We start from the raw sequence: 13,674 nt of genomic DNA, 5'->3' as shown, positions 1-13,674 counted from the left end.
TGAAATAACTCCCAAATGAAATAATCCCCAATAAAATTTCTTTGGGAGTTATTTCATAATTTTTTGAGATTGGGAGTTATTTCATTTTTATTGGGACTTACTTCATTGTTTATAATTCAGGCATTTACTATTTTCACACAGACGGCTTATTGAATAATAAAGGCAATTTGGTCCTATTAAGGTGGCAGACGCACTATAGCAAACAACAATATTATATATTAAATAATTTATACCTTATTTATTGGCAATTAGCTTAAGACTCAAGCCAGCAGACACTTCGTGAAAACACGACCTACGACTTCCGAACGACTTGGATAATTGATATTACATTTATTGGCAATTTAATACCGCAAAAAAAAATTTAAAGCTGTGTCCGGTTCCGAGAAACGGGAGTGTCTGCTAGCTTAAGACTCAAGCCAGCAGACACTTCGTGAAAACACGACCTACGACTTCCGAACGACTTGAATAATTGATATTACATTTATTGGCAATTTAATACCGCAAAAAAAATTTAAAGCTGCGTCCGGTTCCGAGAAACGGGAGTGTCTGCTAGCTTAAGACTCAAGCCAGCAGGCACTTCGTGAAAACACGACCTACAACTTCCGAACGACTTGGATAATTGATATTACATTTATTGGCAATTTAATACCGCAAAAAAAAATTTAAAGCAGCGTCCGGTTCCGAGAAACGGGAGTGTCTGCTAGCTTAAGACTCAAGCCAGCAGACACTTCGTGAAAACACGACCTACGACTTCCGAACGACATGGATAATTGATATTACATTTATTGGCAATTTAATACCGCAAAAAAAAATTTAAAGCTGCGTCCGGTTCCGAGAAACGGGAGTGTCTGCCAGCTTAAGACTCAATCCAGCAGACACTTCGTGAAAACACGACCTACGACTTCCGAACTACTTGGATAATTGATATTACATTTATTGGCAATTTAATACCGCAAAAAAAAATTTAAAGCTGCGTCCGGTTCCGAGAAACGGGAGTGTCTGCTAGCTTAAGACTCAAGCCAGCAGGCACTTCGTGAAAACACGACCTACAACTTCCGAACGACTTGGATAATTGATATTACATTTGTTGGCAATATAATACCGCAAAAAAAAAAAAATTTAAAGCAGCGTCCGGTTCCGAGAAACGGGAGTGTCTGCTAGCTTAAGACTCAAGCCAGCAGATACTTCGTGAAAACACGACCTACGACTTCCGAACGACTTGGATAATTTATATACATTTATTGGCAATTTAATACCGAAAAAAAATTTAAAGCTGCGTCCGGTTCCCAGAAACGACAGTGTCTGCTAGCTTAAGACTCAAGCCAGCAGACACTTCGTGACAACACGACGTACAGCTCCCTAACGACTACAATAATTTATACCTTATTGATTGCCTAAATGTTTCGTTGTCCTGAAAAATATTTTCACTATACCAAAGGAAAAATTAAATTTTATATTTTGCCGACCCTAATAAACATAAATTATAACTTTCGAAAATCAGTGAGTTGCATGTTACTGATTACTCAAAACTTAGCAACACTTAATTTGACTTAGAAGTCTGTTGAATTTTGATTTTCTATGTAAGTTCTAAGTGACGTTTACATTTTGAGATGCCATTTTTTTGTTTCCATTTCATTTTGACATACAGATTGACACTTATTGATTATGATGCCAGAGTGTATGCGCTAAGTGGAGTATAATCGGTGCTAAATTGCCAAGTTTACGCCAAGTCAAGTCAAGTCTATGCTAAGTATCAGTAATGGGTCCTTAAGTCTGAAGCCAGCAGACGCTTCGCGAAAACACGTATGAACATACATACATACATTGGTACGCATGTACAATGTACATGTTAGCGCGCATACAATGATTTAAGTAATGCGTAAATTTAGTTGCATCAATATGTTGATTGTTTTTGTGTTGATGATGGTTGCAACTATAACGGTTTATGAAATACATGTCGCTCTTCTTTCTTTCGAAAATCAGAGAAAAGTTTGTGCATATTTCGTATTTGTATTTTCCGCTTGCGCGCAGGATTTCTGATAACGTGTACATATGTATGTACATATGTGCTTTAGGATGTGCCGAGAAAAACAACTTTTCAATTTCTATCCTCTCAAATGTTTCTATTTTATTAAAAACAAAAAACCCTCACCAAAGATGGGTCCTATAACTCCACTCTATAGGGTACGATATTTTTATTTTATTTTCCCATTTCGTTAACATGGGAACAACTATTTTTTGTCCAAACTTGAATTTACTCAACTTTTTACGAAAATCTTTTATGTGCCGTTTTGCCTAGTTTTGAGGTCTTGTACAGGTTACAAAAAGTTTTTATGATTTTTTTCTAATCATATCATTTGGAAACACTCTTAATGTATTGCGACCTTAATTACGAATTTATGTTATTATTATATTGTTTTAGTTATGGCTATGTGAATTTATGCTTTATCATTTCAATACACTTTTTAAGTGTGAAATAACTGTTTACACAATTTCGTCAAAGAACACAACTTCAAATGGCCACGACTTTTGGACAAAAATCGTAATTAAGATCTCAATATATTAAAGAGTGTTTATAAATGATATGATTAGAGAAAAAAATCATAAAAATTGTTTGAAGCCTGTACAAGACCTTAAAACTCGGCGGGAAATCCGTTTTTCGGGTACCACTTAGGGTGGAGTAATAGGACCAAACTTTGGTGAGGGTTTTATTTTTACATCAAATTGAAACATTTCAGAGGATAGAATTTGGACAACATTTTTTTTCGAACCACCCTAATATGCAATTCTTCATATGTACCCGTTAGCGCAGAAATACTGCGCGCATGCCATTTGAAACATATCGAAATACAAACTTTTCTCTGATTTTCGAAAAATAGTAGAGCGAGATGTATTTTAGAAACCGTTATAGTAGCAAACATATTAGTTTGTGCTAACACATACACAATCAACATGTTCATGCAACTAAATTTACTCATTACTCAAATCATTTGTAGTAAGTATGCTCGCTACCTTGAATGTGTGTTCCACCGTTGCCACTCGCGCGTTTTGTTCCAAAAGTGTATCATTCCTGAAAAAATGTATCAATTCGTTTTAATAGATTGATACATAGTTTTTGAGTCATTTCTTCTGAATTTTATATAATGTGTGGAACAAAATTTTAAAATTAATAATATTTAAAACAAAACATCACCGCACTATTTTGGCTAAACGGATCACACAACTGAATTTTATAAAATTTTACCAAGGCTCAGTTTTAAATAAATGTCGCTGTTATAGAGGTTTTTCTATTTAACATATCGAAACGCGTTTATTTAAACGGAATTATTGTTTATACGTTTTTTAACAAACGCTACTTATTTTAAACAAAACTAATACCAATTGTTTTTGTTTTTATCGGCCTATTGATAAATGATTCAAGGTTTCAAATTTAGAAAAATTAAAAAATAACAATAATTATCATTAGGAAAAAAATTATTGTTCTGGCCTTGAGCTCGAATCAAAACTAATACCAACAATATAATATGTAGAAGAAATACGGTTTATCTATATATATAATATAGATATAAAGGAAAAAATAAATATCATTATAAAATTTGATTTACTATAAAACTGCATATTCAAACATTTTTTAGAAATCTTACTGAAAATTTGTAGTTCCCATGACAGGGACAGAGCTTCAATCTTCCAAAATAAAATGTATACATTTTAGATTTTTTGTATATTTGTATCCACTCATTAAAAATGTATTCAAAATGTATACAATTGTATCCAAATGGCAATCCTGGCATGCACATTGTACATATCTGTTTTCATATGTACGCACTAGGGTAGATCTCCTGCTATCTCATGCTATTAGAAAATATTGTTTAGGACAACGAAAAATTTAGCCTGTCAAATTGCAGGTTTTAATTTTAATGTTAAGAGGTGCATCATGCATGACTCAAAAACTATGTATCAATCTATTAAAACGAATTCATACATTTTTTCAGGAATGATACACTTTTGGAACAACAAAAAATGCGCGAGTGGCAACGCTGGAACATACATTCAAGGTAGCGAGCATACCTACTACAAATGATTTGAGTAATGAGTATATTTAGTTGCATGAATATGTTGATTGTGTATGTGTTAGCACAAACTGATATGTTTGCTACTATAACGGTTTCTAAAATACATCTCGCTCTACTATTTTTCGAAAATCAGAGAAAAGCTTGTATTTCGATATGTTTCAAATGGCATGCGCGCAGGATTTCTGCGCTAACGGGTACATATGAGAAAGTGCATATTAGGGTGGTTCGAAAAAAAATTTTGTCCAAATTCTATCCTCTGAAATGTTTCAATTTGATGTAAAAATAAAACCCTCACCAAAGTTTGGTCCTATTACTCCACCCTAAGTGGTACCCGAAAAACGGATTTCCCGCCGAGTTTTAAGGTCTTGTACAGGCTTCAAACATTTTTTATGATTTTTTTCTCTAATCATATCATTTATAAACACTTTAATATATTGAGATCTTAAATACGATTTTTGTCCAAAAGTCGTAGCCATTTGAAGTTGTGTTCTTTGACGAAATTGTGTAAACAGTTATTTCACACTTAAAAAGTGTATTGAAATGATAAAGCATAAATTCACATAGCCATAACTAAAACAATATAATAATAACATAAATTCATAATTAAGGTCGCAATACATTAAGAGTGTTTTCAAATGATATGATTAGAAAAAAATCATAAAAACTTTTTGTAACCTGTACAAGACCTCAAAACTAGGCAAAACGGCACATAAAAGATTTTCGTAAAAAGTTGAGTAAATTCAAGTTTGGACAAAAAATAGTTGTTCCCATGTTAACGAAATGGGAAAATAAAATAAAAATATCGTACCCTGTAGAGTGGAGTTATAGAACCCATCTTTGGTGAGGGTTTTTTGTTTTTAATAAAATAGAAACATTTGAGAGGATAGAAATTGAAAAGTTGTTTTTCTCGGCACACCCTAAAGCACATATGTACATACATATGTACCCGTTATCAGAAATCCTGCGCGCAAGCGGGAAAATACAAATACGAAATATGCACAAACTTTTCTCTGATTTTCGAAAGAAAGAAGACCGACATGTATTTCATAAACCGTTATAGTTGCAAACATCATCAACACAAAAACAATCAACATATTGATGCACCTAAATTTACGCATTACTTAAATCATTGTATGCGCGCTAACATGTACATTGTACATGTGTACATATGTATGTGTGTATGTTCATACGTGTTTTCGCGAAGCGTCTGCTGGCTTCAGACTTAAGGGCCCATTACTGATAATTAGCATAGACTTGACTTGACTTGGCGTAAACTTGGCAATTTAGCACCGATTATACTCCACTTAGCGCATACACTCTGGCATCATAATCAATAAGTGTCAATCTGTATGTCAAAATGAAATGGAAACAAAAAAATGGCATCTCAAAATGTAAACGTCACTTAGAACTTACATAGAAAATCAAAATTCAACAGACTTCTAAGTCAAGTTAAGTGTTGCTAAGTTTTGAGTAATCAGTAACATGCAACTCACTGATTTTCGAAAGTTATAATTTATGTTTATTAGGGTCGGCAAAATATAAAATTTAATTTTTCCTTTGGTATAGTGAAAATATTTTTCAGGACAACGAAACATTTAGGCAATCAATAAGGTATAAATTATTGTAGTCGTTAGGGAGCTGTACGTCGTGTTGTCACGAAGTGTCTGCTGGCTTGAGTCTTAAGCTAGCAGACACTGTCGTTTCTTGGAACCGGACGCAGCTTTAAATTTTTTTTTCGGCATTAAATTGCCATTAAATGTAATATCAATTATCCAAGTCGTTCGGAAGTCGTAGGTCGTGTTTTCACGAAGTGTCTGCTGGCTTGAGTCTTAAGCTAGCAGACACTCCCGTTTCTCGGAACCGGACGCTGCTTAATTTTTTTTTTGCGGTATTAAATTGCCAATAAATGTAATATCAATTATCCAAGTCGTTCGGAAGTTGTAGGTTGTGTTTTCACGAAGTGCCTGCTGGCTTGAGTCTTAAGCTAGCTGACACTCCCGCTTCTCGGAACCGGACGCAGCTTTAAATTTTTTTTTGCGGTATTAAATTGCCAATAAATGTAATATCAACTATCCAAGTCGTTCGGAAGTCGTAGGTCGTGTTTTCACGAAGTGTCTGCTGGCTTGAGTCTTAATCTGGCAGACACTCCCGTTTCTCGGAACCGGACGCAGCTTTAAATTTTTTTTTGCGGTATTAAATTGCCAATAAATGTAATATCAATTATCCAAGTCGTTCGGAAGACGTAGGTCGTGTTTTCACGAAGTGTCTGCTGGCTTGAGTCTTAAGCTAGCAGACACTCCCGTTTCTCGGAATCGGACACAGCTTTAAATTTTTTTTGCGGTATTAAATTGCTAATAAATGTAATATCAATTATCCAAGTCGTTCGGAAGTCGCAGGTCGTGTTTTCACGAAGTGTCTGCTGGCTTGAGTCTTAAGCTAGCAGACACTCCCGTTTCTCGGAACCGGACACAGCTTTAAATTTTTTTTGCGGTATTAAATTGCCAATAAATGTAATATCAATTATCCAAGTCGTTCGGAAGTCGTAGGTCGTGTTTTCACGAAGTGTCTGCTGGCTTGAGTCTTAAGCTAGGAGAATCAGTAAGTAATTTTTAATTGTTATTAACAATTTACTATTAATTAGTAGTTAAAGTTACCATGGTATAACTATCACTTTTTATCTACATACGAACACTTTGACAATAATTTTATACATAAGTACACTTTATAATGTTTATTAAACCACAATCAACTATTTATTTATTTATTTAGCTAATCTAATTTAATGTATTATTTATTTAAATTTACTTGATTTATTTGTTTACTTTCCGCGAACACAAGCATACAGCCATTTTATCTAATTCCCTGCTTGCTTGGTGGTACCAGATGCTTTAAATTGTTCCAACGAATGAAAAATTTTTAAATAGTATCATCGAGGAAAATGGACCTTTTTCATTCAACTCTATTTATTTATTTTACAAAAAAATAGAAAATTTGGAATAAAAAATCGCGCGATGCACACACGGCCTTCGGCCGCTTATGCAGAAAGGTGTTCTACGCAGACTTGTTCCTTTTATTTTTTACTTTTAATAAATTATGTTAATTTCATAAAAAAATGCGATTTTTTAAAATAAATTACGTTTACTTCGACGACACTATTCAAGTTTTGTTGCAATTGTAACTTTTACATATGTACATAATAGTTTGCTGTATTTTTCAAATCTCATTGTAACTGATTATATAGTATAAAGATACCATTTCAAATTTTGATTTGGGATTTATTTCATTTTTTTGGGACTTATTTCATTTGGGAGTTATTTAATTTTTTTTGGGACTTGTGGTTTCATTATGAAATAACTAGCAAATATTGGGAGTTATTACATTTCCTTCTTTGGGAGTTATTTCATTTATTAAAGTTGAGAGTTATTTCATTTTTATTGGGACTTATTTCACGGGAGTTATTTCATTTGGGAGTTATTTCAGTGCACCTTGCATTCCTTCAGGGGAATTCTTTCCTTCGTTTTCGTGCGTCCCTTTGGTTTTGTCAATGCCAGTGTTTCTCTCGCAGGTACTTTTGATTTAGCTTTATTTGGCCCATTCGATCCATCAACCTTTACTTTTGACTTTCGTGGTCTTTGTGGAATCTTCTTCACCAGTACTCCATTACTGCTGAATCCTTTCTCCAAACTAAAGTTAAGTGGTATATCCTGGTTCTTATAGCGCATATTCCTTCTTTGCATGTCGATCCTGATGTCATGGTCAACTAAGAAGTCCACTCCCAATATGACTTGTGTAGAACCATGGCCTTCCCAATTAAGACTTCACATACTACTTTTCCCTTGATTTGGTTATACTCGCCTGTGACCGCACGCAGCCTTGCTCCAGGTAACGGCTTTACTCTCCTGTTGACCAAGTCAGATCGGATTAAGGAATGAGATGCGCCCGTATCTACAGTCAGTACACGCTCCTTGCCATCCACATTTCCTTTGACGGTAAGACTGCTCGAGTTTCTTCCAATTTGCGAGATAGATATCACAGGACATTCAACAGCTGTGGCAAGTTTTGGTTTTCTACATCTGACACGCTCTTGCTCATCTCCTCCAGCTTTGCGTTTACGGCCACACAAGTTGGAAATACCAGGACCAAGATCGCAATGACGTGCTATGTGACCGGGCTTCCCGCATTTGAAGCATTTGATAACTCTTTCACCCGGTTTTGCGATTCTTTCAGCGCCTCCAATATTACGTCTACCCACTCTGGCCTTTCTACTTCCACACGGCGTGCTTTGAAAACTGGCTTACACAGAAGCGACGCTGTTTCCTGAATCAGAGCTTGTGATACCGTTTCTGCGAATGTTGGCTTTGAGTTCGCATATGTAGCTCGTTTCGTTTCTACGTCCCGTATGCCATTTATAAAACTGAATTTTTACCCTTTCGGTGTACTCCACGGGTGCGTCCACATTTGCTAAATGAGCCAACCTTTCAACATCCGAAGCAAACTCTTGCAAAATCTCATTAGCTGTTTGGCAACGATTTTGCAACTCAATTTGGTATATCTGTTTTCTATGCTCGCTTCCATAACGTCTCTCGACAGCGGCCATCAATGCTTCATAGTTGTTCCGCTCTCCTTCGGGAATAGTCTGTTTCGGCTGCTGGCCCCTTCGATGCTACGAATAGAGCTGCAACTTTATCTTCAGCATTCCAGTTGTTCACTGCTGCGGTCTTCTCAAATTGTAGCTCAAAGACCTGGAAAGGAACAGAACCGTAAAAGGATGGTGTTTTTACCTTTGGATTACTCGCTGAAACTGCTAGGCGACTTAGTTGCAACTGCTCCATACGACGTTTTAAATCCTCGACTTCTGCCTGAAATTGGGCGATTTTTGTATCCTGTGCTTCCAGCTTTGATGATATACGGACTTCCTGCTCTTCAAGTTGTGTAGAGATCTGAGATGATATCTGCGCTTAAATTCGTGTCGACATTTCGGATATACGTGTCTCTTGCGCTTCTAGTTGATATGCCAAATATGTCTTCTGTTCTTCATATTGTAATATATTTGTCTTTTGTTCTGCCAGTTGAGATGTTATATTTGTATTTTGTTCTTCCAGTTGAGATGACATTTGTGACGACATTTGGTTCAAGACTGCTAGTATCGCGTTAGTGTCAACACTTGCCAATGGATTCGGAGTTTCTATCTTCTTTTCCACTTTAGTCGCTGGCTCTTCCACATCAGGATAAAAGACATACTCGTCTACATTAATTCCTTCCAACTCTAATACCTCTCGTAGCCGTGCTTGAAGTTCGATCTTATTGCCTTCTGCTAAGTTCGAATCACTAAACTGTTGAATAAATAACTCCAATATTGAATAATGCAAAAATGGCCTTTATTAAAGTACTTCGCAATAACACTACTATTGCTCGCCAGATAGCGTCTTAAATCAAACTGATTGTCGTGCCTCTACTGTTGCTGCCTTTTATACTCTGTGATTTCTCGTTCGCATCTTCCAGGCGCTTCCATTTCTAGAATTAACTTGTTTGTTATCAGCTATAAAATTACAACGTTTATAGCTTCTCATATGCGCTTGTATGTGTGAACACAATTATAATTGCATACTTTTGGGAGCATCTCAGATAAGGTATCTGCATGTGTTTGTGCGTCTCTTCTCCGCTGCGTGTGCGTACATCTGTGTAGACATAATGGTTAATCTATTGATGTGCATACAAGTCACTGCTTAGCATCGCTTAGAGATGGCAGTACCCCTTAGTGTTGCTAATATTCGTAACAATATTGTTACAATACAACCCCATCTACAGTTCATTGTTATTGCCCCTTCGAACTAGTTTTTGGTAAAAAACCCCAGACTTACGAATTTTTACAAGAAAATACTGTAAGCCCATTATACAATTATGAGGCTTACGATAAAGAAATTAAATATAGATTACAAATAGCACTGGATAGGGCCTTTAAATTGGTAAAATAAGCTAAAGAAAAACAAAACATTAGTTATGATAAAAATATTCACTATAAGGAAATAAATATAGGAGATTCAGTGTTAGTTAAAAATGAAGCAGGCCATAAGTCTGATAGTAGATATAAAGGGCCCTATAAGGTAGAAAATATCGATAAAAATAATAATTTTACTCTAATACCCTATACGGTAGAAAGCATAGATAGAAATAATAATAAATACGCTTTAAGAAATAAAAATAAGAAAATTATAATACGCAAAAATAGACTTAAATTACTTAAATAAATACATTTTACCTCCACTTAAATGTTCACTATACTCACTCATAAATTTCTACTAAACAATTACAAACAAACATATAAATCAGGAAAATTATTGTACACAAAATAGGCACAAATATAAAATCATTACATTTGTTTGCTATTATAAACATAACCGTATGCTTAAGCAAAATGTTCGAAAGAAAAGCAAAAATACAAAGTAACAACAACAATATAAGAAAAATGTACCGCATGAATAAATATATAAACAAAATAAAAATCTGAAATGAATAAAAATTATCAAAAGCCATTAAGTGAACTAGAATCGCGAACGATTTTTTTTGAAAAGGGAGGTGTAATGTATCCAAATACATATCACGCGCGGTGTCTAAGTTGTTTAGTCTGTAACTAAGAATTTGCTGACAGCGCGTATTGCTCTACTCCAACATTTTCACACGCTTTCAGCAAGTACATTGAAGCAGCTTATGAATGTGTGTACGAATGTGTAGGCGTACGCTTGGCTACATGACTTTTGTTATACTTAGTAAGAATGTAAGAGTAAATATGTGTATGTTTATGTAGTAACTAAGTAGCGCATAAGAAATGAAAGAATTATAAAGTATAAGTACACTGAACTTATTAAAATAAATAATATTTGGTATTCGGCACTCGAGGGTGCCTCTACCTACAATAATAATCTTGTTGAACTTTTCTGATATCCGGCACTCAATGGTGCCTCTATCAAACTAAAACATTTGACACATTATACAATCTGGCATTTCTACTTCCACACGATGGGCTTTGTACGCTGGCTTACTCAAAAGTGAGGTTGTTTCCTGAGTCAGTGCATTTAATACCGTTTCAGTAAATGTTGGTTTTGGATTCGCATATCTAGCTCGTTTCGTTTCGACATCCCGTATTACATTTATAACCTCTGAATTTTAACCCTCTCGGTATATTCCACGGGTGCGTCTGCATTTGCGAGATGAGCCAATCTTTCAACATCCGGTAACGGTTTTGCAACTAAATTTGGTATATCTGTTTTCTATGCTCGCTGCGATGACGTCTCTCGACAGCGGCCATCAATGCTTCATAACTGTTCCGTTCGTACTCTGGAATAGTATGCAAGATTTCAGCTGCAGGCCCTTTCAATGCCACGAACAGTGCAGCAACTTTATCTTCAGCATTCCAGTTGTTCACTGCTGACGTCTTTTCAAATTGAAGTTTAAAGACCTAGAAAGGAATATAACCGTCAAAAAATAGAGCTTTTACCTTCGTATTACTCGCTGAAGCAGACGGGCGATTAAGTTGCAGCTCCTGGATACGTCCTCTAAAAGCATCCACGTTGGCCTCGATCGCAGCCGATATCCTGTTCAATTCGGTGTTCGCCATTGTCTGCGGTGTTTCATTTTTCTCCTCCAAATTTGTTGTCTCATCGTCATCAAGATGAAAGACATACTCTTCCACGTTAATTCCTTCTCCATTGACTCTCTTAGTCGTGTTTGTAGTTCGGATTTATTGCCGTTTGTATTCAGCCCACGGTTCTCCAACTCCTTTTTGAGCTGCTGGATCTTCAAATCACTTAACTTGCCCATATCCTTGTTGTCCTCTGGAATTTATTCGACAGTTCCTCTTCTGACACCAATTGTAACGAATTTTGAGAAATTCTGCTTATTTGAAACCTTCTGCTAACGTTCGGATCGCTATACTGTTGAATAAACCACTCCAATATTTAGTATTGCAAACTGGTCTTTATTTAGATTACTTTGGGAGTAGTACTTCACAATTAAACTTCACAACCAATTGCGTGCTTAAATCAAAACTGATTAACTGATCCCTCAGCTTGCGCTGCTTTTATACTGTCGGTTTTCTCGTTCACCCATTTCTCATAAGGTCTAGTAATTTCGCGAACAGTTCGAGAACAATTTTATTTCATGCTTGGTTACCATGTATAGTTGTTGTTTTTGTTTTTGTTATAGCCATATGTGCGTGTATGTGTGAGTAACTACCCTGCAAAAAATGCGATTAAATAAAAAAAAAAAAAATGTAAGGCGCGATAACCTCCGAAGAGATCTAAGGCCGAGCTTCTCTTCCAATTTGCGTCGTGCTCCTCTTGATTTTTCCCTACAAATTGACCGGACGGGACCTACATGTTTTATGCCGACTCCGAACGGCATCTGCAAGGCAGATGAGTTTTCACTGAGAGCTTTTCATGGCAGAAATACAATCGGAGCGCTTGCCAGACACTGCCGAGGGGCGACCCCGCTTAGAAAAATTTTCTTCTAATTGAAAAATCTTATTTCTAAAATTTTGATGTTGCTTTGCCCGGGAGTTGAACCCAGGGCATACGGTGTGATAGGCGGAGCACGCTACCATCACACCACGGTGGCCGCCAAAAATGCGATTAGTCTACGATAAGTCCGGGATGAGTCGCAAAGAAATATGCGACTACAGCCAGCTCTGATCTCTTTATATAGGTTGGAGTTATCCTTTTTGTTTGAGTATCTCCTATGGGGAGACCAATTGTACCTGTTTATGCCTGAACGGTTCCGACACTAACTAACTGGTCCTCTTTATACCCTTTCGGGTACTGTCGGACAGATCGCTTCTGTACTGTTCGACACTTCCTATTTGTACCCCTATGTGAAGTGTCCGACAGGCTCTTTTGTTCGCCTATGGGTACTGTCGGACATGTCCTCTTTCTACTCGTACGGAATTTCTTACGGATTTTAAAAGTTTCTAAACCCTAATACAATATTCTTGATATTTTTTCGTATTGGTGTTGCAGAATAACAAAAAAAACAAATATTACGATAATGGGACATATGATCCTAGTATTTTAGGTTCGGTATAGAGCTCCGCATTTTTCTTAAATCAACTACATTTAATCTTTATTTTATTAATTTCGTTCGTGTTTGTTTTTTTCAATTGGCTACATATTTAAATTTCAAACTGACTGATGCCAAATATACCCAAAAGGGACTAGAGGGGATCAATTATACCCCAATGTAGACAAAAGAGATCAATCGCAGACCGCTCTCCTTAGGGATTAATCGCACAGGGTACTTCGGCTGATGACTACGTCTGAGTATGGGTGAGGTATCTATGCGTTGCCTTGTACATAAGTGTTGCTAGCTTTAATGTATACATGTACACAAGAGTGGCTGCTTCATATATTTGTTGTTGTAATTTTTTTACTAACAGCATATTGATGGTAATATTCGTCACAATATTGTAGCGAATATTAGCAGTTCTATACATCACTATGCTGCTAGTAAATAAATGCACAACAACAGCAAAGTAAGCAGCCGCACATACATGTAAACCGCTAAGCTAACAGAAAAGGGAATATTTCACTCACATATGTATATGTAGGCA

At 36.0% G+C, this 13,674-nt stretch overlaps 1 protein-coding gene across 3 annotated transcripts in view; it reads left to right on the top strand.

Moving 5' to 3' along the window:
- The window catches only part of Dbp80 (putative ATP-dependent RNA helicase Dbp80), a 493,971-nt gene that overhangs the window by 415,329 nt on the left and 64,968 nt on the right, over positions 1-13,674 (top strand). Inside the window, exon 10 of one of the 3 annotated variants that reach the window (XM_067782227.1) lies at positions 6,912-6,946. The exons of the other annotated variants lie outside the window; for them this stretch is intronic. Coding sequence (XP_067638328.1) covers positions 6,912-6,931 — 20 coding nt within the window. The 3' untranslated portion in view covers positions 6,932-6,946. Of the gene's footprint in view, positions 1-6,911; positions 6,947-13,674 lie in introns of those variants that run through there. 3 annotated transcript variants of the gene reach the window in all.

Source organism: Eurosta solidaginis, chromosome 4 (assembly GCF_040869045.1).
Source record: "Eurosta solidaginis isolate ZX-2024a chromosome 4, ASM4086904v1, whole genome shotgun sequence".
In the NCBI taxonomy this organism is placed as follows: Eukaryota; Metazoa; Arthropoda; class Insecta; order Diptera; family Tephritidae; genus Eurosta; species Eurosta solidaginis.
Note: the sequence above shows the minus strand (reverse complement) of the source record. Positions and strands in the feature narration are given on the sequence as shown.